Source organism: Protopterus annectens, chromosome 2.part2, assembly GCF_019279795.1.
Source record: "Protopterus annectens isolate FY-2018-M chromosome 2.part2, PAN1.0, whole genome shotgun sequence".
Lineage (NCBI taxonomy): Eukaryota > Metazoa > Chordata > Ceratodontiformes > Protopteridae > Protopterus > Protopterus annectens.
The window spans coordinates 456,438,899-456,466,761 of record NC_056730.1 but is presented as its reverse complement, the minus strand read 5'-3'; the positions used below and the strand labels follow the sequence as shown (position 1 = coordinate 456,466,761).

The 27,863-nt window shown below is 41.0% G+C and overlaps 1 protein-coding gene across 1 annotated transcript in view; it reads left to right on the top strand.

Annotated features, from left to right (window-relative positions):
* Nucleotides 1-955: 955 nt before the first annotated feature.
* FAM169A (family with sequence similarity 169 member A) overlaps nucleotides 956-27,863 on the top strand; it is a 441,641-nt gene continuing 414,733 nt past the window's right edge. The window contains exon 1 of the mRNA XM_044063952.1: nucleotides 956-1,128. Within this exon, the coding sequence (XP_043919887.1) occupies nucleotides 1,023-1,128 (106 nt within the window). The 5' untranslated portion in view covers nucleotides 956-1,022. The remainder of the gene's footprint in view (nucleotides 1,129-27,863) is intronic.

Genomic DNA, 27,863 nt, shown 5'->3' with positions numbered 1-27,863 from the left:
GTGAGATGCAAAGGGGGAAGGTTGACTGTTGAGTAGCTTGGATGGGGTGAAGGAGTTGCTGCCCCAGATACAATGTATTAAGGAATGCAATCAGCAGATCCTAATAAGTCTTCACTGCATACCAGCATTCAGAAACGAAGCACTCTAGTGCTCCATCTGTGGCATAAACTGTAGCAGACTGTAACAACTACTTGTTAAAATATAGCAAGCAGTTTGCTACAGTTTATTTTCATAGTTCTGTGTGCAGGAACAGTTAGCTGCACATCTGTTTCTGAACCTGGGATGGCACTATCCTGCATTTAACCATGTAGTACAGAGGTGTTTTGCACTGATGCTGTCTAGAAGAGGCTGGAACTAGAGAGGGAGTCATTTTTGGGTAACCCCTTTGACTTTCTTGTGTCTGCGTAGGAAACCAGAATTGGTGCCCTTCTCCCATCCCAAGAACAGGTTTGGACAATCTTAAAGGAATCGTAGGGCTAGGTGCCATTCCTGGGATCACTAAGATAAACTAGAATGTTTCATGTAGGTCATAAAGACAGGATGTTTAGAGAGTGGGCCATTAAAGGTCTCTTTTCAGCAAAGAAACAAGGCTTATGCTGTCCTCACAGAAAATCCAGGTTAAACATTGGTTTCCTGGGGGCCAGTTTCTTCACTGTTTGCAAACCTGTGACTATTTACACAGGATGACAAAGGCTTACGTTGAGAGGGAGAAGAATCTGTGCTGGTACCAGTATAGTTGAAATCCAGGCAAAGATCTCTGTGCTGGGAAACTCCCTTTGTAAGATGATTCTACACTCTTTTTTTCTAGACTCTGTATTTGTGGCTTTGCGAAAACCAGTAAGAGACTTTGCAGGTCTTTATAGATACCACTAGTGTATTCATCATTTTTGTCCTATCCCAGCGAGTTAAGATGTGCCTCTTTTACTCCTGATATTTAACTTCTTTTCTATTTACAGGTGAAATCACTTGGGGAGAGAATAGTCCTCTATGTTCTGAACAGGATAATCTACAGGAAACAAGAAATGAGTAAATCTGAGTCACCATTCCTCTGTCACAGCTCTAAAGAGTTTGCAAAGATTTTGTGGGAGGATGGACAAGCCATTGGATTTTTTTCTGCAAAAACAAAAGGTAATGCTCATCATCTTAGGTTTTGAAACTATTATGTTCATTTGGATTTGAGTGATATCAGCTAATCTAAGATGGGGTCCTGGTGAGGAGGTGATACATGTGAGTTGATAGTCCCCTCCAATCATGAGTTGAAATTTCTCTTGAAAGACTTCATGTTCTGGGGCATGTATGTCATATATTGGCCCATGCTATCATATCATTTACTGACTATAATGACCATGCCTAACTCCTGAGTTCACAAGTTCTTTTGGGCCACTCACACAATTTGGATAGTGTGGATCTTTGAATGTGACGTATATCACTAAAAATTGATTGCCTGATCATACTAACCACTTGCCGATCCCAAAGAGGTCTTGAGCATCATAAGTCAGACTATTCAAGGGTGATGGAGGATTCCTCTCTCAGGACCATGCAATGTTAAAAGGCACAGGATAGGGGAGGTTCTGTGAGTCTTCCAAGGTGAAGGGTTACAGTTTAGTGCGCTGATGCCAAATATATGTTTGCAAACTGATGGGAACTGATGTGGGAATATAGACCTGATGCCAGCCCTGAACTTGGTGCAGGCCTTTATTTCCCTACACTGTCTTTTGCAGATATGTTCCTGAGATGTGAAACTTCAAACACATGCCATCACAGGGCCAACACTGTGACACTGATGGATGGAGCCCTAACTACAGCCTGAGCAGGTTCAATTAATGTCTCAGATGTCTAAGGTTATGGCAGGGAGGGATGGGCATAATCATCCCAGGGGGAGGCAATTTATCAAAGACACTCCCTGAGGGAGATGTAGTCCTCAACTAGGAATAGCCTTAGGATGTAGGTCAATTAATACCTCCTCAACAGCAGAAGCAGCTGCTAATACATTCTCCCAGGAAGCCCTTAAGATTCACTGTGGTCCTAGCTGACTCAAAGAAAGGTCAGGGAAATGAAGGAAGGTATGCAGGTAAAAGTGGGAATGGATAGGAGCACTGTGAAAGCTGGAAAGGATGTGCTGTAAGGGTAGGTGAGGAAAAAAACATATTCTATCACATGCTCATTCCAGAAAATTTAATCGATATGCTTGTCCCTGGAGCTGGTGAGGGACAGGTGATTTTTGCATATAAGGAGTCTGAGGACTCCACAGCTATAATCCCTTAGACAGATTTAAGAAAAAAATCATCTAATGACTCATCCACCTGACACTTGACACACACCATGAATGACCCTGTCTTTGGGGGGTAACTTTAGGGTTTTAAAGGTCTCCATGGATTTGCTTGTGGCCACCAGTCTTTCTCCTTGGAAATGCCTGAATGGATATTTGGAAAGAAAAGAGAAGCCCTGAATCATTCCCTCCTGTGGATTCATTCAGAATGTGTACCATGAAAATACTAAAACATTGTTGTTGCTGCCCCGAAGAACACAGACGTGGTGGAAGCCCCATCAGCCTCACCAACAAGGCAAATATATAACAAACCCATAGCTAAGGAGACCAAGTTTCTGAACAAGCATCCTCAGACAAATGCCTTTGTAAACTCTGTGTTCCAGTCCAGAGACAAGAGAGTACTTTCTTTCTTTGTCACCAAAAGAGAGAGAGAGGGAGACTATGGCCTTGGAGTGGACTGGTAATAGAATTTACACCTTTGCCACATGAAGTTTTAATGCCCCCAATTATGCATCTCACATATCCAAATTCCAGTTCTCCCCAATTCCCCAGGTACTGCAGATGCTTTCTTTAATTTTTGAGTCTCATTTAAATTGAGACGAAATTAAAACCCTGTTAGGGGCGTCCAAAGATAACTTTCATATAGCTCACTTCAGTTTTGACTGTAATGATACTTCAGCTGCAGGCTTAGATATGTACTTGCACAGAGTCACTTGTTGAGACTTTCCTCCCTTAAGGCTAAGCTAAGGAACTGCATTGTGGTTGCCCAGTTCAAAGGAGACATTATCCTTGTTCATCTTCCGTAGAATCTGGTGGATAACCACCTTATAAGGAAACAGACCTTCGCCACTATGACATCTTCTGGCACATCAGTGTTTGGTATCCTCAGTGGAGGTTTCGTATGTTTGAATTGGATAGGGTCCACTCCTAGTACAAAGAGCTGAAATGTGGTATTTCTGTTTACATAGTGACTGGCCATGGTTGCCACAGCATTGTGACAAAATGGCCTTCATATATTGTCATACCCCCTTAACTGGCTTCTGGCAAGTCTGTTAATGGACTTCTGGAAAAGTCCTTACAGTAGGTGCTCCCAAAGTTGGAGTCTCTGATGCTGTCCATAAACAGGGAGAAGCCATCTTTGATCACATCTCAGAGGTTTGCTACTGGATTGTCTGAATAGTGGCACAGATCAAGATACTTTCCTGTGTAGGGAGTTCCTGCTGGTGTTAGATCATTGCTGCTAAATCTTAGAAAGGTTGACTGTTTTTGACATCCTCACTTTAGATTTTAGTTGCTGCAGATGAATTTTTCATGTGTTCTGATAACACATACTTTGCTGTCAGGCTGGGGCAGATCATCAGCATGTTTCAATTGAAGTAGTCTTCTACCGAGATAAATTCTGCAAAGTACCCCTTTGATTGAATCACAAAATTAGAATTATATACAGTGGCAAAAATTAAGTACTGCTTTGCTTTCAGAAACTGGCTTGGCCATAAAAGCAAGTCCAGATTAAAGTGCAGAAACTGCTTGCATTTCTTATCAAATTTTCCATATCTAACTTTGAACTCAACTTGACCTTCAAGTTTGAAAGCTCTAATAAGGTACTCTTAAATGTCATCATAAAACTAAATAAGAAAAAAATGTGACTGCAACAGTGAGGTGATTACCCAGCCACAGAACATAACAAATGTGCTTTCAGAAAAAAATTGGGAAGACTTCGTAATGAGCAAAGATATATGTTAATAGTGTTGCGGAGACAAGAGGAGACATCCATTATATGACTACAGATGAAAAAGGATGCCAGAATTAAAATTAAAACTCAAGTTCTATGGCACCAGGTAACATATCTGGTGGTCCCTGTTTAAAACAAAGGAAAATCAGAGCTCCCCGATCAGTTTTTGTTAAATAAAATGTTAGCATGTGGACATTTCCCCAACCTGTAGTGACAGTCTATAGTAGTAGCAGTTCACAAAGATGTGGGGCAACATCAGAGCCATACAGATTTAGCATTGTCTGGATGAATAGTTTTCTTTGTGAAATCATGGAGATAGTCATAAAGGAGTTTATCCAAAATGGCCGTGACACAAACTTCTGTTTGATAAGGAACTGTATTGTTTTGCTAAGGAAAAATCTTGCCTTCAGAAACTTTTATCATTCTTTAAATAAGTGACAACAATTGATAAATGTGTGACAGTACATACTGTTTTTCTTGACCTTGCTAAGGTATTCAGTACTAATCAGTGCAAAAGAATAATAGGTAAATTAAAATCAGCCTATACTAAATTAGTAGAACCATGGTAAACAACACAGTAAGTAAGGGTTAGGGAGTACCCATGCATCCCAACAGGGATGGATTACTAGTGACATCCCACAGGGCTTTGAACTGGGGCCACTTCTTTTTGGATTATCATCCGAAGTACAGAAGATGATAACGGATAGTGGATACCCATCTATGATTAGTGTGTTTACTTCAGGGAATGATGCTGAAGCAGTCCAAAATAATGTACCAGAAATACACACCTAGTACATAATAAGAATCTAACATTTAATGTCAGTTAATACAACATCATGACACTCGACAAAAGGATATAAATTAATTTTATAGGGTCATAGGCAAGTACTAGGCTACCTGCCCTATCTGACATTTTATGCCTAGACAGTTTCCCTTTTTGTGCTCAAAATAGCCACTCCCATTATGTTATACATTAGCCTTACCCATCCCATGATTGATAATTATATATAACCCCCTAATGAGAACGACTAGGATCATATCAAAGATATTCTGAGGGTACCCATGCATGGGGAAAAACGTTTAAGAGCTGCATCTGTCCATTAGCAGTATGGGGGCAGTCCTTGGTAAATTTTCTGTTTCCCATCCATAAATGTAAATTGTGCTTGAAAATGGACAGGAATGAAAGTTGTTTTATGTAGATGGGAGTCTGTTCCATTGTTTTTGTTTTACAGAATAAATGACTGAGTCATAAAAATTATTTAAAAAAAAACTAGAAACACTGGTACTGAACTATTTGAACTTTGACCATTGTATACCCACCAGAGTTAGAAAAGCATGTTCTGTGGTAAATTCTAATTCTAAAAGGCATGTGTAGTCACTCCAGGAAGATAAATTAAGTCATCCTGTCTTGACTTCACTGCTCTCAGCCTTCATTGAGTATAGTGCTCTGTTTTGTAGGGGTGAACAATCAACCTGAAAGAACTTGAAAAGTGCGTTTCTACAAATATTTCATAAAAAGTCATGATGGCGACCAGGAAAGTTTGAAAGTGATCTCACAGAACTTTAGAGACCATCTAATTTTACTCCTTAAAAGCATCAGATAGTACATATGACAACTCATGGCAAGGCACTGCATAGAAAATCAACATTCTAAAAGCAAGCATTTTCAGTGTGTGCTTAGCAAGTGAAACATACATGAATGTGAGTAAATTTCATTATTTAATGTCCTTACATCTTTTAAGGTTACTCTTTCTGATCACGTATTGGAATCATGTCTATATATTATCCAGCTGTCCTTTGCAAATTTTGTAACTTGTAAAAAATAAATAAATAAATAATCTTCAGATGAGTTATGCTAACAGTTCAATGAAGAAATTCATTTTCTTCAGCGAACTTTGAAGAACTAATGTTTGCCATTTGATTTCAACTTCATAGTTGGTGGACTTATAGCTTCAAATTTATTGTGTTGGATACTGTAAAATTAATGGAACGGAGGGAGGCCTGGCCATACTTATTAGAGAAACTGGAACTTTCCTGGCAGCTTTATCTGAATTCATTGTATTGGCCAGGTCTGAATGACAATGTGTCTATTAGTTTATTAAAAATAAAGGCACTTGATAGGCAGTAGTAGATTAATCTTGTTTATTATTCTCTTTATATATATATTATATATATATATTATAAAATTCATCTTATAAAATTCATTTTAAATATATATACTGTTATCTATTACATATTTATACAATTACATAGTAAGGTTTTATATACAGGTATTCATCTTAGAAATCCATTTTATGCCATGGTAGGGCTTTTCATGTCATATAGGACTTTTATTTATTTATTTATTTATTGCTATTCAAATCTGTTTAGAAATTGGATAGTATCATGCAGTATGAGAAAATGCAATTATTTGTTACATGAATTATTATGGTCCCTTTATGGTGGATTGGACACTCTAAATTGGCCCTAGGTGTGAGTGTGTGCGTGCCTTCTGTGGAAGGTTGGGCGCCAGGCTGGCAACTCGACACCATAAAACTCCACTGCCAATCATGAGCGGACAAGTGATCCGCTGCAACGACCACTAACTGGGAAAAGCCAGAAGAAGAAGAAGTTGGGGGACTTGTCCATCCCCCTTTTAGCAAAAAAACAAAAAAAACAAGGTCGCAGACCAGCAGACTGAAGCCAAACAGTCAATCAGTTCGTCGCACAGAGTAATACCGGACTTCAGAAATGCCACAAAATTTTAATAAAATTTGTAAAAGCAGATAAATAACAAAGCTTTCAGGAGAGAACCCCCTTAATCAGTGTGCGTAAAATCAACAGCTCAATACATTTAAGTAACAGATTCAAAAGCAGTCATAAGGCACAAACCCTCCAATCAAATAACACAAATAATTAATCTTGTTAATTATACAAATAATAAGTCTTACTAACACTTTAAAGATACATAATCGTAAGAAAATGACACATATATAAAGCAAATTTATAGAAATGCATCTCATTTCAAATGTGTCTTCTTTTCAAAATAGGTTTAATACTAATAGCTATATTAATAGCTGGTGGAAGATCAGCTTCCAGTCGTAGTATCTAGCCCTATTCCATTATTTCTAAATTATTGTTGGTGTCCCCTTCCCTCACGTTCTTTAATATAATATTTGGATAACCCTAAACTTAAATGAATGTGTTGAACCACATTCCATCACTTGTTTGGCAGGAGAGTTGGTACTAACCTGTCATCTTATCTCAGACTGGTGTTCAGTTGTATGACTGCTCCTGAATCTCTTATTTAAATGCATTGAGCTGTTGATTTTACAAACACTGATGAAGGAGTTGTCTCCTGAAAGCTTTATTTATCTGCCTTTACAACTTTTATTAAAATTTTGTAGCATTTAAGAATTCCGGTATTGCTTTGTGGCATCTCACTTTTTAAACAAGTGCTTTGATTAAGCTGAAGTTTGTCTTGGAAAATAATTTTCCTAGTGACCTTCACTTCTGCTGTCAGGATTTTCAAGCTGCAAGTCCTTATGAGTAGGGAACCATATCTGGAATTTTATAAGCATCGTTTATTCTTTAGGTCTAACCCATATTTCCTTATGAAATTAGTTTTCAGATTGTTCTTGAATCAGTTTGTGCCAGGCACAAACCAGAAATGAAAAGTTCCTGAATCATTCCATTCATCTGTCTGATTTCATTGCCAAAGCAGAAACCGGGGAGGTAGGAGCCCTTCACAGAATGAATGTTCACCATCAGGCCAGGTTCTGTTTGATTGGGTGGATTAATATAGAAAAAAATAAACAGTTTGTTGCAGGGTTGGTAAAGTGTAACTGAAGGTTGAATGACATTTGCGCAAAATGATTTATTTTTAAACAATGCATTTTATTGCAACTTTCCTAACAGAAGCAAGATCTAGACTGACAAAGAAAGGAAATAACCACCATTATACCATGACCCCCCATTAATATTCCAAAACGTGCACGCTGATTGGCCAGCGTGCACGTTGTAAATCGACTTATACTAATGGAAAAAGGTCCGGTCGCCCAGACTTTTTCCATTAGTATAAGTTTCTTTTAAAACACTGTCTCGCTATGTTAAAAGAGTTTAACATAGCGACACAGGTTTAAAAAAAGCAACGGAGATCTCTGTTGCTTTTTTTAAAGCTGTCTTGCTATGTTAAACTCCTTTAACATAGCGACACAGTGTGTAAAAAGCAACGGAGATCTTGCTTTCTCCGTTGCTTTTTTTTAAACCTAAATCCTCCGAACACACAGGAAAAGTAAAATGCAGGGCTCCTGCTGACTGTTGAAAAAATATATATATTCTTCGTTGCAGTAAAACCAGTCAAACGTGCTGAATCCAAAAGAACTCTGTTTATTGTCACAAACGAATGAATAAAATCCAAACAAGATCGAAGACAAGCACTTTCGCCCGATGATACCAGGCTTTTTCAAGTACAAAACCATAGCAAATACTGTTAGCTTAAATAGCTTAACAAAAAACAATTAACCTATTAATTGTGTTGACTTAATTGATTAATTAACCACATTCAGTGCCTTAATGGTTGACCATTAAAGCTGCAGTAACATGCAGCAAACCCTGTAATAACAGTACTGAAGTTTAGAAATTAATCACGTGCTAGCTGAAATGCTAAAAATTGCGCAAATATCATACTGTTGATAAATATTGAGAACTAAATTGTTTGTGCGAACAATGAATAAATCTCAATGCCCTGATTGTGGCTATTGTAAACAAGTTTTAGCGCGTATTGCCAAGTCATATAGATACACATAACTACAATAAATCTGCTACAATAATATATTACAATCACCTTTACCAAGTTATTAAATATCACTTTCTATAAATTACGTAATCATAATTGTGGTTAAAAATATATATGGTTTTATAATAATGTGTAAGTTTTGGAATAATATGCATATATAAATAAATGAAACAAACTGCTAAAAATATATTATGAATGTACAACTAGCCTGTGCGGACCTTAAGAATCCTATGCTGGTCAACCCATTATGTTGCTTCCAAACATACTAAAGTGCTTGTGCAATTTTTTAAAATATTGTTAATGATTCATTTAATAACAATATTTGATATATTAGTGAACAATATTAAAAATAATAAAAAATACTTAAAAAATACTTAAAAATTATGTCAACATGTGAAAGCAGTAAACCACTACATCACAAGCTATAAAACATTTCTCTTGGTTTTTAAAATGCCAGACAAACTAATGCTTTCATTTAACCCTGGGTACTTAGTGGCGTCCAACTTTAGTTGCCAAATGAGCTCCCTACTGCCCAGCCTGGTCTCCCAATCTCCTCCCCTTGGGTCCTGTATCACCTTTTCTAAAACCCAGAACTTAAGAGACATGTGTGGGCAGATGAGAGAATGTTTGAAAAATGCGTTGGTATCTTTCTTTTTATCCACATCATATAGATGTTCATATATTCTACGTTTAAGTGCTCTTTCTGTCTTACCCACGTAGAAAGCTGAACAGGCCTGACATAGACCCAAATAAACCACACCAACTGATGTACAGGAATAATGACTAGAAGCCTTTAAAGTAAGCTTTCTTGAGGGTATACCCACATGGTCTTTTTGTAAAATATGGGAACATTGGTGACATCTCCCACAACTGTATGTGCCTAACCTTTTAGAAAAACTGTTTGTGGATTGTGCCAATGTGGGGTATGAAGTCTGCTCAAAAATACCCTTAAGGTTAATGTCTCTTTTTCTTGTAAAGTTAATAGTTTTAGGAAGCAGGCCACTAATATCCTCATGCATTGTGACAATTGGCCAACAAGTTTTAATGGTGCTCTCTATTAAATAAGAGTCACTAGTATATGTATATGTATATGTATATGTAAAGCTCTTATGCATACTGGTTTCAACTTCCTTAGCTGGTAAGGCTATTAATGAGCCTGTACGTAGTAAGGGAGGATAAAAACAATCTCTTTTCCCTAGAACTTCTGCTAGCATTGTTTGAAACAGTGAAACAGGGTAACCTCTTTCTGTGAAAAGTGTTCTCAAAAAGTCTACTTCTTGAAAAAACAGTTCCATAGAACTACACATTCTTGAGGCCCAGATTAATTGTCCTTTAATAAACCCTTTTTTTTATATAAAATGGGTGTCCACTGTCAAAATGCAGAAAAGTGTTTGAATATGTGCTTTTTCTGTAAATTTGTGATTGAAACCAGTTAGTGCTTACATCCTTGTGCAAAGCCACATCTAAATAATGTAATGAATTGTTGCTAATTTGTGTGTGAAAGAAAGAAAACCTGTTGACTTGTTTAAGTGATCAAAAAATTCTAAAAAATTATCTTTTGATCCATGCCAAAAAATACAAATGTCGTCCAGGTATCTTTTGTAGTAAACTATAAACTGTTTCCACTTAGTGGAATGAATAAAATGTTTCTCTCATCTGTGCAGTACTATGTTAGCATAAGCCGTGGCACACGGAGCCCCCATTGCTACACCACTTCTTTGTCTGAAAAATTCACCGTTAAAATAGATAAAGTTGTTTTGTAGAATAATGCCCATAAATTCCACAAGCAAATTTATTAAATTGTTACTTAACCCTGATTCCATGGCCAGTGTCTCACTAAACCATTCTATACCTATATCTTACGGTATACTGGGGAAGAGTTCAACTATATCTATAGTTACCATGAGAATATAAGAAGTGTTTAAACCTGAAGGAATACTCGCTAAGAATTCCCATGAGTCTTTACAGACAAAATCCAAAGTAGACACAAAATCTTTCAAATGAAAATCTACAAATTTACTTAAAAGCTCCGTGATGCCCCCAGCTCCAGCTACAATGGGTCTATGTTTGAGTGGTTCCAACCCTTTATGCACTTTTGGAATCCCAAACAAAACCGGGGTTTTTGGCTTAGGAACCATCAAGTAATTAAAAATTTTTTCATCGATTGTACCTTGCATAAGGTGATCATAAAGAAGATGTTTTATGTTGGCAAGTGCAATGTTTAATTCATTTAATGACACTGAGTCATAAATATTAGTGTCCTGTAAAAGGTCATGAATACAGTTGTCATAATCAAAATTGTGCATTAAGACTATGCCACCCCCTTTGTCCGGTTTCATTACTCTGATTTTTTCTTTTTCTAGCTTGTCAATCACTTGTTGTAAATGTGGGTTGAAATTTGGATGTTGTTCAATATATTTTCCAACCTCATTTTCTCTCCAAACTTTCTCAACCAGATCTTCAAATATTTTTAGAGTTGGGTGTGTGGGTGGGGGGGTTAAATGTACTGCTTCTAGTTAGGGAGTCTTTGGATACTCCTTGTCCTTTAAAAAATAAAACCAAATTTAAATTTCGAACAAAAAGTTTGAGTTCTATGAGTAGCCTTGGTAAATATGTAGGTTTCTTGGGCACATACTGCAAACCTTTAGTAAATAATTCAAAAAAATCAGCAGTCACCAGTACATCCGTAAAATTAAAAATAGTAAAGTTGTCTTTATTTATGACTCTATAGCCTTTGTTTAAATCCTCTAGTTCTTGTTCATGCCCTGAGTGTATAACGAAATGGGTAGGGTCTATCTGCGGCCCCTTCCCCAGTTCTGCTGTTGGTAGTGATTTGTTCTCCCCCCTGGTCTGCCCTGGGGGAACTGAAAAACCTGTTGTTGATTAGAACTACCTTTCTGGGCTAGTCGTTCGCTTCTTCTAGGCAGTTCCAAATTAGGGGTGTTAACCTGTGCATTACTATCTTGAACATTTCTTACTGTTTCTTTGTCAAAAGAGGCCCGTTTAAATCTCCCTGGTACAGGGTAAGCTACCCCTTCTCTGTATTCTACCAGGTCCCTTTCTAATTTTCTTGCCTTCCTATCTAATACTTTCAAACAGTGCGAATCAACTTCAACAAATATGTCATCATATCTTTTTTTAAAACTGTTAAACTTATCATGTTTATTAATGTAATCATTTAAAGTTGTTAATTCATTAAGGGTAGAATTAGCTTTATTCTGGTAGTCATCAGTTCTGTTAAATAATTCTACCAATTGTGTATGTAATGTGGAGCCCAAAGGCGCGTTATTAGGAAATTTGAAGGAACACAGTCCTTTGGGCACCCGCTGTACTCTTATGCACTCTTTCAAGTAATTCATCTCAAGTTGAGAGTTTTTGTATGCATATAACTTATTAGTAAAAACTTCAAAGTCATTTTCTAGTTCTTCAAAATACGAATTCACAGTACCTTGTTTGAAAACTGCTTGATTCTCTGTCCAAGCTTTAAAATTAAAATTTCCATTTCTTGAAGCTGGTAAATTCTCACTGTCCTTCCCTATATTGTTGTTTTGTGAAGGAAAAAGCTGCTTTTCAGCAGTAGATGTATGCCCTGATGCTGCTACGCCCTTCGGCTCTCTTCGTTGCGCCCCATCCGGCTCCTTGTTTACGTTGTGCTGCTGATTACAAGGCAAAGAAAAAGCATTGCCATTACTTGTGGCTGCTAAAGTTTTGTTTAACTGCGAGAGCAAAACCAGTACCTGATTGAATTCTTTCCTGGTTACCGGCATCTCATCTGGCTCTTCTTGAAGCACCAAAGGTGTGTCCTGAAAATCTGGATGTGATAAATCCTCCGCCATAGCAACAAATAAATCACGAAGAAATGTATAAAAACCAGGAACAGTGAGTGCAAGAGCTTACCAAACCCAAATCCTCCGAACACACAGGAAAAGTAAAATGCAGGGCTCCTGCTGACTGTTGAAAAAATATATATATTCTTCGTTGCAGTAAAACCAGTCAAACGTGCTGAATCCAAAAGAACTCTGTTTATTGTCACAAACGAATGAATAAAATCCAAACAAGATCGAAGACAAGCGCTTTCGCCCGGTGATACCAGGCTTTTTCAAGTACAAAACCATAGCAAATACTGTTAGCTTAAATAGCTTAACAAAAAACAATTAACCTATTAATTGTGTTGACTTAATTGATTAATTAACCACATTCAGTGCCTTAATGGTTGACCATTAAAGCTGCAGTAACATGCAGCAAACCCTGTAATAACAGTACTGAAGTTTAGAAATTAATCACGTGCTAGCTGAAATGCTAAACATTGCGCAAATATCATACTGTTGATAAATATTGAGAACTAAATTGTTTGTGCGAACAATGAATAAATCTCAATGCCCTGATTGTGGCTATTGTAAACAAGTTTTAGCGCGTATTGCCAAGTCATATAGATACACATAACTACAATAAATCTGCTACAATAATATATTACAATCACCTTTACCAAGTTATTAAATATCACTTTCTATAAATTATGTAATCATAATTGTGGTTAAAAATATATATGGTTTTATAATAATGTGTAAGTTTTGGAATAATATGTATATATAAATAAATGAAACAAACTGCTAAAAATATATTATGAATGTACAACTAGCCTGTGCGGACCTTAAGAATCCTATGCTGGTCAACCCATTATGTTGCTTCCAAACATACTAAAGTGCTTGTGCAATTTTTTAAAATATTGTTAATGATTCATTTAATAACAATATTTGATATATTAGTGAACAATATTAAAAATAATAAAAAATACTTAAAAAATACTTAAAAATGATGTCAACATGTGAAAGCAGTAAACAACTACATCACAAGCTATAAAACATTTCTCTTGGTTTTTAAAATGCCAGGCTGGGAAGTAGGGAGCTCATTTGGCAACTAAAGTTGGACGCCACTGAGTACCCAGGGTTAAATGAAAGCGTTAGTTTGTCCTGCATTTTAAAAACCAAGAAAAATGTATTTCTGTGAATCCTAGCTTTGGTTACAACTGAAGTAAAACTGATTTCAGAAACAGACTTTGATTCAATGTTCAGGCTGCATTTAGCTCATGTAAGCCTTCATGTCATAATCTTAAGTTATATAATACCATCAAAAAAATTATTCCAAATATTTTCAACATCAGTACAATTGTAAGAGTTTGCTCAATGTCAGGTGATTCAGTCATACAAAATGGAAAACTGCAAATACATTATGAAGCAAATTTTGAAGCAGTATTGTAACAGTAACTGTTGACTGTGAAATTAATGGAAATAAATATGTAAAAAAGAATGCATTTTAATTTAACGTCCAGAACTGATACAAATTACCTACCTTTTGGTGGAAGTACACTTCCCTATCCTGACTTCTTGGGTCCTATGTGTTCATAGGTTCATAGGTTCATACTAGGCTATCTGCCCTAGGGCATTTATAAGCCTAGCCAGAGTGTGTTTGGCTTTTGCCACCCATTTTAAATTAATTTTGCTATGCCATTTTTCGAGGTTAGTATACTGTGCCTCTGTCTAACAGTGACACAGAAGTGATACCTGGGGTAAACCTACGATCTCCCATCTACTCATCAAGATTCCTCGTGAAGAGAGTCAATGAGGGACTCTGCCTAACCTGGACTGGGATTTTATTCCAGAGTGAAGGGAGCCAATGGGTCATGAATCTGTCCCTCCAGCATGTCCTATTTATTTCAGTGCTGAGGTTCAAGCAAGGTCAAAGCTTACAGGAGAGAACCCCCTTCATCAGTGTGCGTAAAATCAATAGCGTGTAGCTCGATGGGATTTGGATTTTCTGAGGTGCAGCATGTCCATTAATTCCGGGTTGGACATGGTTTTATACGTCAGGCACATATTGCCTCTGAGCAGGCAGTATGCCACTGAGTAGAGCTGGAGTTTCTTTAACCGGGCAGTATATGGCATCTGGTGAGGTACTTTTGAGGTCTTTCCAGTTGCTGCAGGTGTCCGGTAAGGTACATCCCAAAAGGGGCATTGTACTCAATTATGGGCCTGATGAGGGATGAGTAAAGATGCACGATGACCTCCCCTGATCTAGATGTGAATCCCTTCATGATTAGGTGGGTTATATAAAATGTTTTTCTAACCACTTTGGCCACGTGGTTGTCAAATGAGAGATTGCTATCAACTTGGGTCCCCAGGTCCCTAATTACTTCTTCTGTACTTAATGGATTACCACCTATGTGGTAATTTGTGGGCACTTTGTTTTTGCCAAAGGGGATGATTATACACTTTTTGGCGTTTAGCTTGAGGCCATGGCTCTGGCACCAGCTGTCTGTTTCTATGAGGCCCTATTGGCGGATGCTTGTGTCGGCTGGAGAGTCGATTATGGCGCCCAGTTTGCAGTCATCTGCGAACTTGGTCAGCCACAGTCCTTCCGTGTTGGCCTGTACCTCCGAGAAATATATACCGAACAAGAGAGGTCCCAGGACTGAGCCTTGTGGGATGCCACTTGTAACTGGTTTGGAGTCTGACATGGCTCCAGCAATTCTAACCATGTGGGTTCTGTCCTTGAGCCGGTTTGCAACCCATCTAGTGACATAGGGGTTTATATTTAAGCTGGTGAGCTTATCTATAATGCCCGAGTGGGGTATTGTATCAAAGGCTTTTGTAAGGTCCAGGTAGGCTGTGTGGACCACCTTCCTCTCGTCAATGGCCTTGGTGACTGTTTCAAAGAAATCGACCAGGTTTAAGAGGCAGGATCTGCCCTTAACAAAGCCGAACTGGGTAGGATCCAGTGTCTGTAGGTCCCCAATATCTTTATTTATGAGGTCCATGATGATCCTTTCCATAGCTTTGCAGACCAAGCTTGTCAGGCTTATGGGGCGATAGTTTCCAGGATCCATTGAGGCACCACCTTTGTGGAGAGGGACCACTGTTGCTGTACGCCACTCTTTGGGTACATATCCTGTAGTAAGGCTGAGATTGAACAGTAGTTTTATGTTTGGGTTTAGCTTTTCTTGGCGTTCATGTAGGACGCAGCCCGGGACACCGTCTGGTCCCATTGATGCTGTGTTTTTTGCTTTGGACAGGGCGGCTCTTACCTGAGCATCTGAGATGTCAGGGGGGCAGCACTCTGCTGGGATAGATATTTGCCCTTTTGGTGGGGGGGGGGGGTTTGCGCTGAACCTGTCAGCTAGGATGTTGGCAATGTCTGTGGTTTCAGTGTATTTTTTTGTCATTTTGGAGTAATTCTGAGCATATCTGGGAATTCCCACCGAGGTTCCTAACATAACTAAAGAAAGTCTTGTGATTATCCTTAGTGTCCTGTGCAATTTTTCTCTCAAAGCTGGCCTTAGACGATTTTATGAGTGCCCATAGTTTTTTACTAATACTGATCAGAGATGCCTTCCCTTTTTGGGATTTTGCTCTATCATGTAGTAGAGTAGCTTCCTCCTTCTATTGTATAGTTTGTTTATGACTGGGGTCCACCAGACAGGATGCCTGCCTTTGGAGGATTGGGTCTTGGTTTTATTTGGGATTACATGATCCATGCATTCCTGAAGGTGTTCATAGAATGCGTTTATAAAGGATTCTGTGGTCTGGGCCATATTTTCCACAGGCCCGGGGGCTTTGAATGATTCCACCTCGGTTTTGAGGAGTGTGAAATTTGCTTTAGAGAAGTTTTTCACTGTGGTTTTCTGGGCAGGGGGTGGGGTCAGGATGTTAATATCCAGTGAGATTAGTTTATGGTCTGATCTTACCAGTGAGGGATACACTTCTGGTCTGGAGCATAGAGTCCCCATGTTGGTGATGATCAGGTCCAGTATGTTTTCCCCTCTTGTGGGAGTGGTAACAAGTTGTTCCATAGCATTTGAGTTTATAAATTCCAGGAACCTTTGGGCTAGAGTGTTGGAGCTAGAGTAATGCTCCCAGTCTATGTTTGGGTAGTTGAAGTTGCCCAATATAATGGTGTTTGGAGAGACCTTCATATTTTCCAGTGTTCTCAGGAAGGCTGAGCGGGGTTCCTGGGTTTGGGAGGGTGGTCTGTAGCAGGCTATAAACTGGAAGGCAGTTTTACGCACTGTTAGTTGCACATGGATAGTCTCTGATGCTTCGTGCTGTACCACCAACCTGGAGGTGTGGGTATCTTTGATGAATATTGATACTCCCCCTCCTTTTGTGGTTCAGTCCAAGTTTTGGGGCCGAAAAGCATGGTATGAGGTATAACCTGGTAGTGCTGGGGTGCTCTTGGGAGCCTTGAACCAGGTTTCTGTTACTGCGCAGATATCGATGTTCTCCATGCTAAGGAGAGTTTCGAGTGTGTGCATCTTGAGGTTTAGCCTTCTGGCGTTGAGTAGCATTACTCTTAGTTTCTTATTCCTTGTGATACCTATGGAGGTGGGTTTGTCTTTTGAGCCTTGCCTAAAAAAGGCACTATGGGGGTAGCAATAGCCTTTGCCAATATCCAAAAGCCCAGGGGTGACAGGTGCAAGCCGTCCCTAGCGAAGCATCGTGGCTTGTCGAGCATGTCATCACAGGCTGACTGGCATTGGATCCCCTTTGAATGACACCAATACTTAAGCCAGTTGTTGAAATTGATTATCTTGTCTTCATATTGTGGCATCATTCTTGGTGAGGGTAAGATGTTACTCATGGTCAGTGTCATACCGGCCTGGGCTACATGCTCAGAGAGCTCCTCTATGTCTCTTTTCATGTAGTCCAGGGAGGTACGTCTCAGGTCATTCACAACAGCATGGACAATGACTGAGTCATATTTGTACTTGCCTTGGAGTGACCTGAGTGCTTGTGTTATGTGGCGGATCCTAACGCCCGACAGGCAGCTCACCGTGACCTTCTCCTTGTTCAGCCTGGTGAGCGGGACGTCAATGTGCCTGACGATAGAGTCACCTATTACAAGTGTATCAGGTGTGTTGTTTAGCCTTAAGGGCTGTGACTGATGTTCATCGTGTTTCACTGTTGCAGTCATAACTGTAGGGTGCTCCTGCAGGCAGGCAGCCCGAGGTCGGCCAGAATCCCAAAGTCTGGGTCCGGCGTCGGCTGTACAGGCCAGTACCCTGACGTCAGTACGCTCTGGTACATAGCCCTCAGCCGACGCCATCTTCTCCAGTCTTTCTTGCCGTGCGGTGGAAAGCAGCTCGCAAGTCGTTGGTTGGCGATTTCCGTACAGCGTTTTTTGGTGTTGTCGGTCCGAAGTTCTTACTTCTCTTCTCAAAGCTAAGTACCCCGTTGGGGAATCTTTTTCTTGTTCCTCCGATGTCAGAAAAAGTTAATAATTGTATTACGTGTGGGAAACAAATACCTTATAAAGATTTCCACTCTTACTGTCTACCTTGCTTAGGCCCTGACCACGACGTTTCTTGTTGTCGGTTCTGTGCCAGGTTTAATTCTCGTACTATCAAAGCGCAGGATGCGACTGGGCTTTGAATTATTTTGGCAGACACTTCAATTACAGAATGTCGCCGGACACTACCGAATTCAAAAGAAGCGCAAAGACAAGGACAGGCCTCCGAGGTCCAAACAGGACTCGTTGCAGCTGGAGCCGGCGTCCGGTTCGGCTGTCGTCAGTGAGGCGCTTTTGCAGCCCCTGTCATCCGCCACTTCTGAACCGATGGCGATCACGGACTCCCATGGGGAGCCATCAAGGCCTTCTATTTTATCTGCTGTAGGACCTTCGGACGTCGCTCCCTCGGATGGGTCCGGAACCGCTGTGCAGGTACCGGCTTCTGAGGGGGTATTCAGGCCTACTCACATCACTATTTCAAAGGCAAACGCAAAGTCAAAGACTCCTGTTAAGTCTAAAGCTCCTGCTCAAGCTTCTTCTGAATCTACTCCCAGGACACAGAAGCAATTGTTAAGGATGGCTGAAGATTTGCTTTTTATGATTAGGGGTTCTCACCCCCCCCCCCTGAGAAAAGGCCTCGACAGGATGTTCCGATGGATTCCTCTGACCAGGCTTCTATATCTTCTGTCTCTTCCTCTGATCAGGAATATTCTTTTCCTCCTTATGAGGATTCGGATGCTGAGGACTCCTTGCCCTCTGCCTCTCCGCCTGAAGATTTTTCTTTTGGGGAAACCTTACATGAGATGGGGGAACATTTTCATTGGGAAGGTCAGGATTATTCTGCTTCCAAGAAGAGGCTTAGAGAATTCCTTCTTCTTCCTCAACATAGGCCTTTAGCTATCCCTCCTGTTCTTGACATTGTGGATGATGCCTTTTCCGAGGCTAATTTGAATCCTGATTCCATGCCTCCTGCTCCCTCTAAGCCTGATAGGAACCTGAGTCTCATTTGTTCTTATTTAAGAATCCTTCTGCAGATCCTGAAACTATTTCTCAGGGTTCTAAGGCTGCTAAAGTTGCTTCTTCTAAGAATCCTATTCCCTCTGAGGATTCTCGTGCCTTAGACAGGTGGGGCAAAAAGGTGTATACTTCTGCTACCCTTTCCGTTAGGGCTTTAAATTGCCAATTTCATATGTTTAAGTATCAGCAATTTCTTTTGTCTGTTTTAAAGCAAAAGCTTGCTTCCCTTCCTGCATGTGCTGAAGATAAGGAACTACAGGATGTCTTGCATGCAACTGAACAACTGAACAAACATAGCTTGCATTGTGGTTTTGATGCTTTGGATGCTTCTTGCAGGGCGCAGCCTCTGGTACTGTTATCAGGAGACATGCTTGGCCGTGAACAAAGTTTACCTGAACAGTTTAAGGCTAAATTGTTAGATGCCCCTGTTCAGCATGATGTTCTTTTTGGATCCAAGGCTGAGGAGGTTATTAAAAAGATGGAAGAAAAGGCAAAATCTATGCAAACTGTGAAAGATTTCTTGCAAGTTCAGCCTCCTAGATTTTCCAGGAATTGGCCCTCCAAAAATTGGTCCTTTCCCACGTCTGACAGGCCTCAAAGGGGAAGATATAGACGCTCCAGAGGTTGTGGCCAAGCTCAGGCCTCCTACAGATCAAGACAATGGACTGCTTCTTCACCTAGAAGGGGAGAAGGCAGATCCCAATCTCAAAGAAAGCAAACTCAATGACTCTCTAGGTTGGGCTACAGGACCTCTTTACCTGGATGCCCCTCTCTGAGGAAAACTTTCTTTTTTTTACAGAAATTGGACTCATATTACCCAGGACAAATGGGTATTGGACGTGATTTTAAAAGGCTACAACTTCCACTTTCATACCTTGCCAAGAGCTTTCGGTTGGCCAGATCTGCCAAAACATCAATGGTCAGAGGCCTTAAATCAAGTGGATGCTCTTCTGGCCATGAGAGCCATAGAGCCTGTTCCACTCTCAGAGATGGGAAAAGGGTTTTATTCGAGACTGTTTCTGGTTCTGAGAAAACAAAGCTCATGGAGACCTATTCTGGACCTTTCTGTGTTAAACACCTTTTTGGAATTTCCAAAATTCAAGATGCTTACTCTGCAGCAGCTGATTCCAATGCTCTCTCAGGACACCTGGATGGTGACATTGGACCTAAAGGAAGCTTATTTACACATTCCCATCAGGCAGGAACACAGGAAATTCCTCAGGTTCAAGGCAGGTTCGAGACACTATCAATTCTCTGTACTGCCCTTTGGTTTATCTACTGCGCCCAGAGTCTTTACCAAGTGCCTGGCACCAGTAGTGGCTTATTGCAGACTCCAGGGGATTCAGATTTACCCTTATTTGGACGACTGCCTTATTCAGGCAGACAGCAAGGATCTGTTGCTTCAACATCTGGATTTTGTTCAACATCTTCTCCTCCTGTTGGGATTTTCAGTGAACACAAAAAAGTCACATCTGATCCCTTCTCAACAAATGGTATTCCTGGGAGCCCTTTTAAACACAACCTTACAAAGGGCCTTCCTCACTACAGAAAAACAAATACAGCTGGCTTCAATTTTCAAGACTTTGGCAACTCTACCTCAGCTCACTGCAAGGAAATTCCTGCAGGCTCTGGGCTACATGGCTTCCTGCATTCTGTTGATTCCAAATGCAAGGCTTCATATGAGAAAGCTTCAATGGTATCTGAAAGGTGTGTGGTCGCAGCATTACCATGATCTGGACACTCTAATTCCTCTGATCCCCTGCCTCCAAAAGGAGTTCCTTTGGTGGTCCAGGGTGTGTGCTTTAAACGAAGGAAAGCCTTTCCGTCTTCCTCAACCTTCTCAAATCATAACCACGGACGCCTCGGATTATGCTTGGGGAGTACATTTTCTAGGCAATTGCCAGCAGGGAACCTGGACAAAGGATCATCTTCACTGGCACATCAATCCGAAGGAAATGTTGGCAATTCAAAATGCTCTTCTAGCCTTCAAGAACCTTTTGCGTCCAGGGCCTCTTTTGATTTGCACAGACAACACCACAGTCATGTGGTACATAAACAAGCAGGGGGGCTCTCATTCGTACCCCCTTTGCAGACTAGCTATGGCTTTATGGGACACAGCTCTAAATCTGAATCTACATCTCCAGGCCCAATTCATACCAGGAGAACAGAATCTCTTAGCAGACAGCCTGTGCAGGAACATTGTGGATCCTCACGAATGGATGCTAGACACCAACTTATTCCACAGGATTACTGCAGTTTGGGGATGCCCCCACATAGATCTGTTTGCATCCCATCTCAATCATCAGCTGCCTCACTTTTGCACCAGGTCATTCCACAAAACAGCTTGGAAAGTGGATGCCCTGTCCTTCAGCTGGAAAAACCTTTCGGGCTATGCCTTCCCTCCTCTTCCTCTACTTCCTCGGGTATTACTAAAGATAAAACAGGACAAGCCGAAGTTCCTCATCTTGATTGCTCTGAATTGGCCTCGACAGTTTTGGTATCCAACTTTAAGGCACCTGTTCTTGGAGCCTCCTTGGATTCTCCCTCTGAACCCTTCTCTTCTGTCCCAGCATCAGGGTCAGTTGCTACATTCCAATCTCAAGACCCTTTGCCTGGCAGCTTGGCTCTTCAAAGGAATTTGATTTCTTCTAGTCTTCCCAAACAAGTTTTGGATGTTCTTTTGGAAGCTAGACGGCCTAGCAGTAGGAAATCCTATGCCTCTAAATGGAAGAGATTTTGCATTTGGATGCAGGGCCGAGGTTTGGACCCTCTGGTACCTGATCTCTCTTCTATTTTGCTTTACCTTCGGATCTTTTGTCTGATGGACTGTCTTTTTCTTCCATTAAGATTCATGCTTCTGCTATTTCTGCTCATTTCAATACTGATCCCCCTGTTTTTTCTCATCCTTTGGTGAGACAATTCTTGAGAGGGGCTAAGAATTTAAGGCCTCCCAGGACCCCTCCTGTTCCTGCTTGGGATCTTAATTATGTTTTAGAAAAACTTACTTTGCCTCCTTTTGAGCCTGCTGCTTCTTCAGATATTAAGTTTTTATCTTGGAAGACAGTTCTTTTGTTAGCTTTGACTTCTGCCAGAAGGGTCTCAGAGTTGCAAGCTCTCATGGCTGTGAAACCATTCTTTATTTTCCACCAGGACAGAGTATCCTTGAGGACCAATCCTACTTTCATGCCTAAGGTGATTTCGAAAGTGGCTTTAAATCAAACAATTCACCTTCCTACCTTCTTTCCTAATCCTCAGAATAAAGGGGAAAGGATTTTGCAGGTCCAGGTAGGCTGTGTGACCACCTTCCCTGTCAATGGCCCTGGTGACTGTTTCAAAGAAATCGACCAGGTTTAAGAGGCAGGATCTGCCCTTAACAAAGCCGAACTGGGTAGGATCCAGTGTCTGTAGGTCCCCAATATCTTTATTTATGAGGTCCATGATGATCCTTTCCATAGCTTTGCAGACCAAGCTAGTCAGGCTTATGGGGCGATAGTTTCCAGGATCCATTGAGGCACCACCTTTGTGGTGAGGGACCACTGTTGCTGTACGCCACTCTTTGGGTACATATCCTGTAGTAAGGCTGAGATTGAACAGTAGTTTTATGTTTGGGTTTAGCTTTTGAGTTCATGTAGGACACAGCCGGGACACCGTCTGGTCCCATTGATGCTGTGTTTTTGCTTTGGAGAGGCGGCTCTTACCTGAGCATCTGAGATGTCAGGGGCAGCACTCTGCTGGGATAGATATTTGCCCTTTGGTGGGGAGTTTGCTGAACCTGTCAGCTAGGATGTTGGCAATGTCTGTGGGTTCGTGTATTTTTGTCATTTTGGACTAATTCTGAGCATATCTGGGAATTCCCACCCAGGTTCCTAACATAACTAAAGAAAGCCTTGTGATTATCCTTAGTGTCCTGTGCAATTTTCTCTCAAAGCTGGCCTTAGACGATTTTATGAGTGCCCGTAGTTTTTGTAATACTGATCAGAGATGCCTTCCCTTTTGGGATTTTGCACTATCGTAGTAGCTTCCTCCTTCTATTGTATAGTTTTTTTATGGCTGGGGTCCACCAGACAGGATGCCTGCCTTTGGAGGATTGGGTCTTGGTTTTATTTGGGATTGATGATCCATGCATTCCTGAAGGTGTTCATAGAATGCGTTTATAAAGGATTCTGTGGTCCGTATTTTCCACAGGCCCGGGGCTTTGAAGGATTCCACCTCGGTTTTGAGGAGTGTGAAATTTGCTTTAGAGAAGTTTTTCACTGTGGTTTTCTGGGCAGGGGTGGGGTCAGGATGTGAATATCCAGTGAGATTAGTTTATGGTCTGATCTTACCAGTGAGGGATACACTTCTGGTCTGGAGCATAGAGTCCCCATGTTGGTGATGATCAGGTCCAGTATGTTTTCCCTCTTGTGGGAGTGGTAACAAGTTGTTCCATAGCATTTGAGTTTATAAATTCCAGGAACCTTTGGGCTAGGGTGTTGGAGCTAGAGTAATGCTCCCAGTCTATGTTTGGGTAGTTGAAGTTAGTTGCCCAATATAATGGTGTTTGGAGAGACCTTCATATTTTCCAGTGTTCTCAGGAAGGCCGAGTGGGGTTCCTGGGTTTGGGAGGGTGGTCTGTAGCAGGCTATAAACTGGAAGGCAGTTTTACCCACTGTTAGTTGCACATGGATAGTCTCTGATGCTACCATCAACCTGGAGGTGTGGGTATCTTTGATGAATATTGATACTCCCCCTCCTTTTGTGGTTCAGTCCAAGTTTTGGGGCCGAAAAGCATGGTATGAGGTATAACCTGGTAGTGCTGGGGTGCTCTTGGGAGCCTTGAACCAGGTTTCTGTTACTGCGCAGATATCGATGTTCTCCATGCTAAGGAGAGTTTGAGGGGCATCTTGAGGTTTAGACTTGGCTTGAGTAGCATTACTCTTAGTTTCTTATCCTTGTGATACCTATGGAGGTGGGTTTGTTTAGTCTAACTATGGGGGCAAACGCAATATGGGTACATAAACAAGCAGGGGGCTCTCATTACCCCTTTGCACACAAGCTATGGCTTTATGGGACACAGCTCTAAATCTGAATCTACATCTCCAGGCCCAATTCATACCAGGAGAACAGAATCTCTTAGCAGACAGCCTGTGCAGGAACATTGTGGATCCTCACGAATGGATGCTAGACACCAACTTATTCCACAGGATTACTGCAGTTTGGGGATGCCCCCACATAGATCTGTTTGCATCCCATCTCAATCATCAGCTGCCTCACTTTTGCACCAGGTCATTCCACAAAACAGCTTGGAAAGTGGATGCCCTGTCCTTCAGCTGGAAAAACCTTTCGGGCTATGCCTTCCCTCCTCTTCCTCTACTTCCTCGGGTATTACTAAAGATAAAACAGGACAAGCCGAAGTTCCTCATCTTGATTGCTCTGAATTGGCCTCGACAGTTTTGGTATCCAACTTTAAGGCACCTGTTCTTGGAGCCTCCTTGGATTCTCCCTCTGAACCCTTCTCTTCTGTCCCAGCATCAGGGTCAGTTGTTACATTCAATCTCAAGACCCTTTGCCTGGCAGCTTGGCTCTTCAAAGGAATTTGATTTCTTCTAGTCTTCCCAAACAAGTTTTGGATGTTCTTTTGGAAGCTAGACGGCCTAGCAGTAGGAAATCCTATGCCTCTAAATGGAAGAGATTTTGCATTTGGATGCAGGGCCGAGGTTTGGACCCTCTGGTACCTGATCTCTCTTCTATTTTGCTTTACCTTTCGGATCTTTTGTCTGATGGACTGTCTTTTTCTTCCATTAAGATTCATGCTTCTGCTATTTCTGCTCATTTCAATACTGATCCCCCTGTTTTTTCTCATCCTTTGGTGAGACAATTCTTGAGAGGGGCTAAGAATTTAAGGCCTCCCAGGACCCCTCCTGTTCCTGCTTGGGATCTTAATTATGTTTTAGAAAAACTTACTTTGCCTCCTTTTGAGCCTGCTGCTTCTTCAGATATTAAGTTTTTATCTTGGAAGACAGTTCTTTTGTTAGCTTTGACTTCTGCCAGAAGGGTCTCAGAGTTGCAAGCTCTCATGGCTGTGAAACCATTCTTTATTTTCCACCAGGACAGAGTATCCTTGAGGACCAATCCTACTTTCATGCCTAAGGTGATTTCGAAAGTGGCTTTAAATCAAACAATTCACCTTCCTACCTTCTTTCCTAATCCTCAGAATAAAGGGGAAAGGATTTTGCATTCCTTGGACGTGCACAGACAGTTACGATTTTATTTGGACAAGACTAAAGAGTTCAGAAAATCTAACCAATTGTTTGTTTCTTTTGCCTCCAGTTCTCTTTGTAAGGCTATTTCCAAACAAACTATTTCCAAATGGATTTCTTATGGAATAAGATTTTGTTACACTCATCATGGGAAACAGTTTCCAGGTACTGTGAGAAGTCATTCTACTAGAGCAGCTGCTACTTCTACAGCTTTTCTCAGGGAGTTCCTACCAAGGATATTTGGAAGCTGCCACTTGGAGTTCTGTGCATACTTTTTCCAAGCATTACAATCTCCTTTGTATTCTAAGACCAGGGCAGGCTTTGCCTCTGCTGTTTTGCAGGGTCTTCTTGCTGCCCCTTCTTCTGTCTAAACCTCCCCCCTTTTTCCACTGCTTTGGGATTCCACCCTACAGTTATGACTGCAACAGTGAAACACGATGAACATAGTACAGTTGTGTACACCTACCATAAATGTAGATGTTCGAGTGTCTTCACTGTTGCAGTCGGTGTTTCCCTCCCTCCTATCCCCTCTTTTTTTCCTCTCCTTTGTGGTGTATTTGTGTTTCCTTGGTGGATTCATTTTGTTTTGATTTATTGGGGGACTTCTGACATCTAGGGCAAGAAAGGCTGGAGAAGATGGCGTCGGCTGAGGGCTATGTACCAGAGCGTACTGACGTCAGGGTACTGGCCTGTTCAGCCGACGCCGGACCCAGACTTTGGGATTCTGTCCGACCTTGGGCTGCCTGCCGGCAGGAGCACCCTACAGTTATGACTGCAACAGTGAAGACACTCGAACATCTACATTTATGGTAGGTGTACACAACTGTACTTTCAGCACACTGGCTTTGTGAGCTATGTGTTGCACGTGTTTTTTGTGGGGGGTAGCGGTTGCTTGGGTGTCTGCTTTGCAGGTCTCTGCTGCTTAGGCAGATTTTTATTTAGACCCTCCGAGTATGTTTTTGTGTGTTTATGTGTTTGGTTTGCTGTTGTGGTAGGTCTATGAGACTGGAATTGTAGTGAGTGTGGTTTCTTTCTCCTCCTGACTGGTTACGCCAGTACTGAGTTGAGAGAGCTTAGCCTCCAGTTTGGCTATATGGTTGCATCTCTCACATGTGTTGGAATTTGTTGGGAGTAGGAGAGGGTTGTCTTTGTACATGAGGCAGTTGTAACATTGCCTCAAAATTCCCAGATTCACCAGCTGGACCGGAGAGGAGATTGACAACTGACCTTTGGACATGCTAGAATAGTATTGGGAATTCCTTTATAATTGAAAAAAAGGGCCAATGGAGAACAAGGTACTCAAGGGGAGTTTGTGAGGGTGTAGTGCTTTTAATTTTTTAGTGCTGACTTATATAATTGCTTTAGTGAGCAAGTGCCAGGTAACTTAAATGCAATGTGTTACAGGTAACTTAAATGCAAAAATGACAAACAGTAACTTTGTTTCAAATGAAACAAGGAAATAAGTACTGTAAGCAATGCAGATATCACTAGGGATCCACAGAAGCGCTGAAAAGACGCGTTTTAAGTGGAATTAGCGTTTCAGGGAAATTACAAGCAAACAAACAACAAGCATATAAACAAAGCTAGATTCAGCAGGCCTGGATCTAGTCTATGCTACAGCAAACAAGGTGTACCAATTTCAGTAAGAAACAGTTCAAATATGCAGGCACTATAAGCCTTTAACCAGAAATTCCCAGCTCAGAAGTGCGAGCCAGCTAGCTATCCATCAGGTGACATAAAAGTTTATGCCTACTTTTCTGAGCTTATCTATAATGTCTGAGTAGTGTATTGTGTTGTATGCCTTGGTCAGGTCGAGGTAGGCAGTATACACCATTTTTTCTCTCTTCTGTTGTTTTGGTGACTTTCTTGAAGAAGTCCACCCAGATGAGTAGGCATGGCCTACACTTAACGAATCCCAAAATGAGTTTGATCCAATGTTTGCAGGTTACTTCTGTCATTATTTATCATAATCATGATTATTCTTTCCATGGCTTCACAAATAAGACTTGTCAGGCTTACTCATCTATACTTTCCCAGGTCCCTGGAAGGCTCGCCCCTTTGCAATGGAATAACAGTTGCAGTCCTTCATTCATTTGGTATGAAGATTTTTGGAGGCTCTGGTAGAGTAATGACTCTAGGAGGCCTGATAAGGCATTTTTCATGCTGTTAAGGAGACAACATGGGATATTATCAGGTCCCATAGCGTGTTTTTGGCCTTAACAGCACTTCTAGGACCTGTTCCTTAGTGATAGTTGGGGAGTTATGGTTGAGGGTATTTCTGGAGAAGTGTCTGGTGGTGAAAGGGGTAAAATTGGAGTTGAACATATCAGCCAGTAGATTAATTGTATCCTTTGGCTCATTATAGGTGGCTCCATTTGCAATTAGTTCATCTCACTGTTATGTATTGCCTTTGTGATTTTGGACAAAGGTGAAAAATGTCTTGTTTGTCTTTAGGCTGTCAGATTGCCTTTACCTCAAATTTGGCTTTGGTAGACTTAATTAGTCACCTGAATTGCTTATTAATTTAGACGAGGGAGTTCTTGTGTT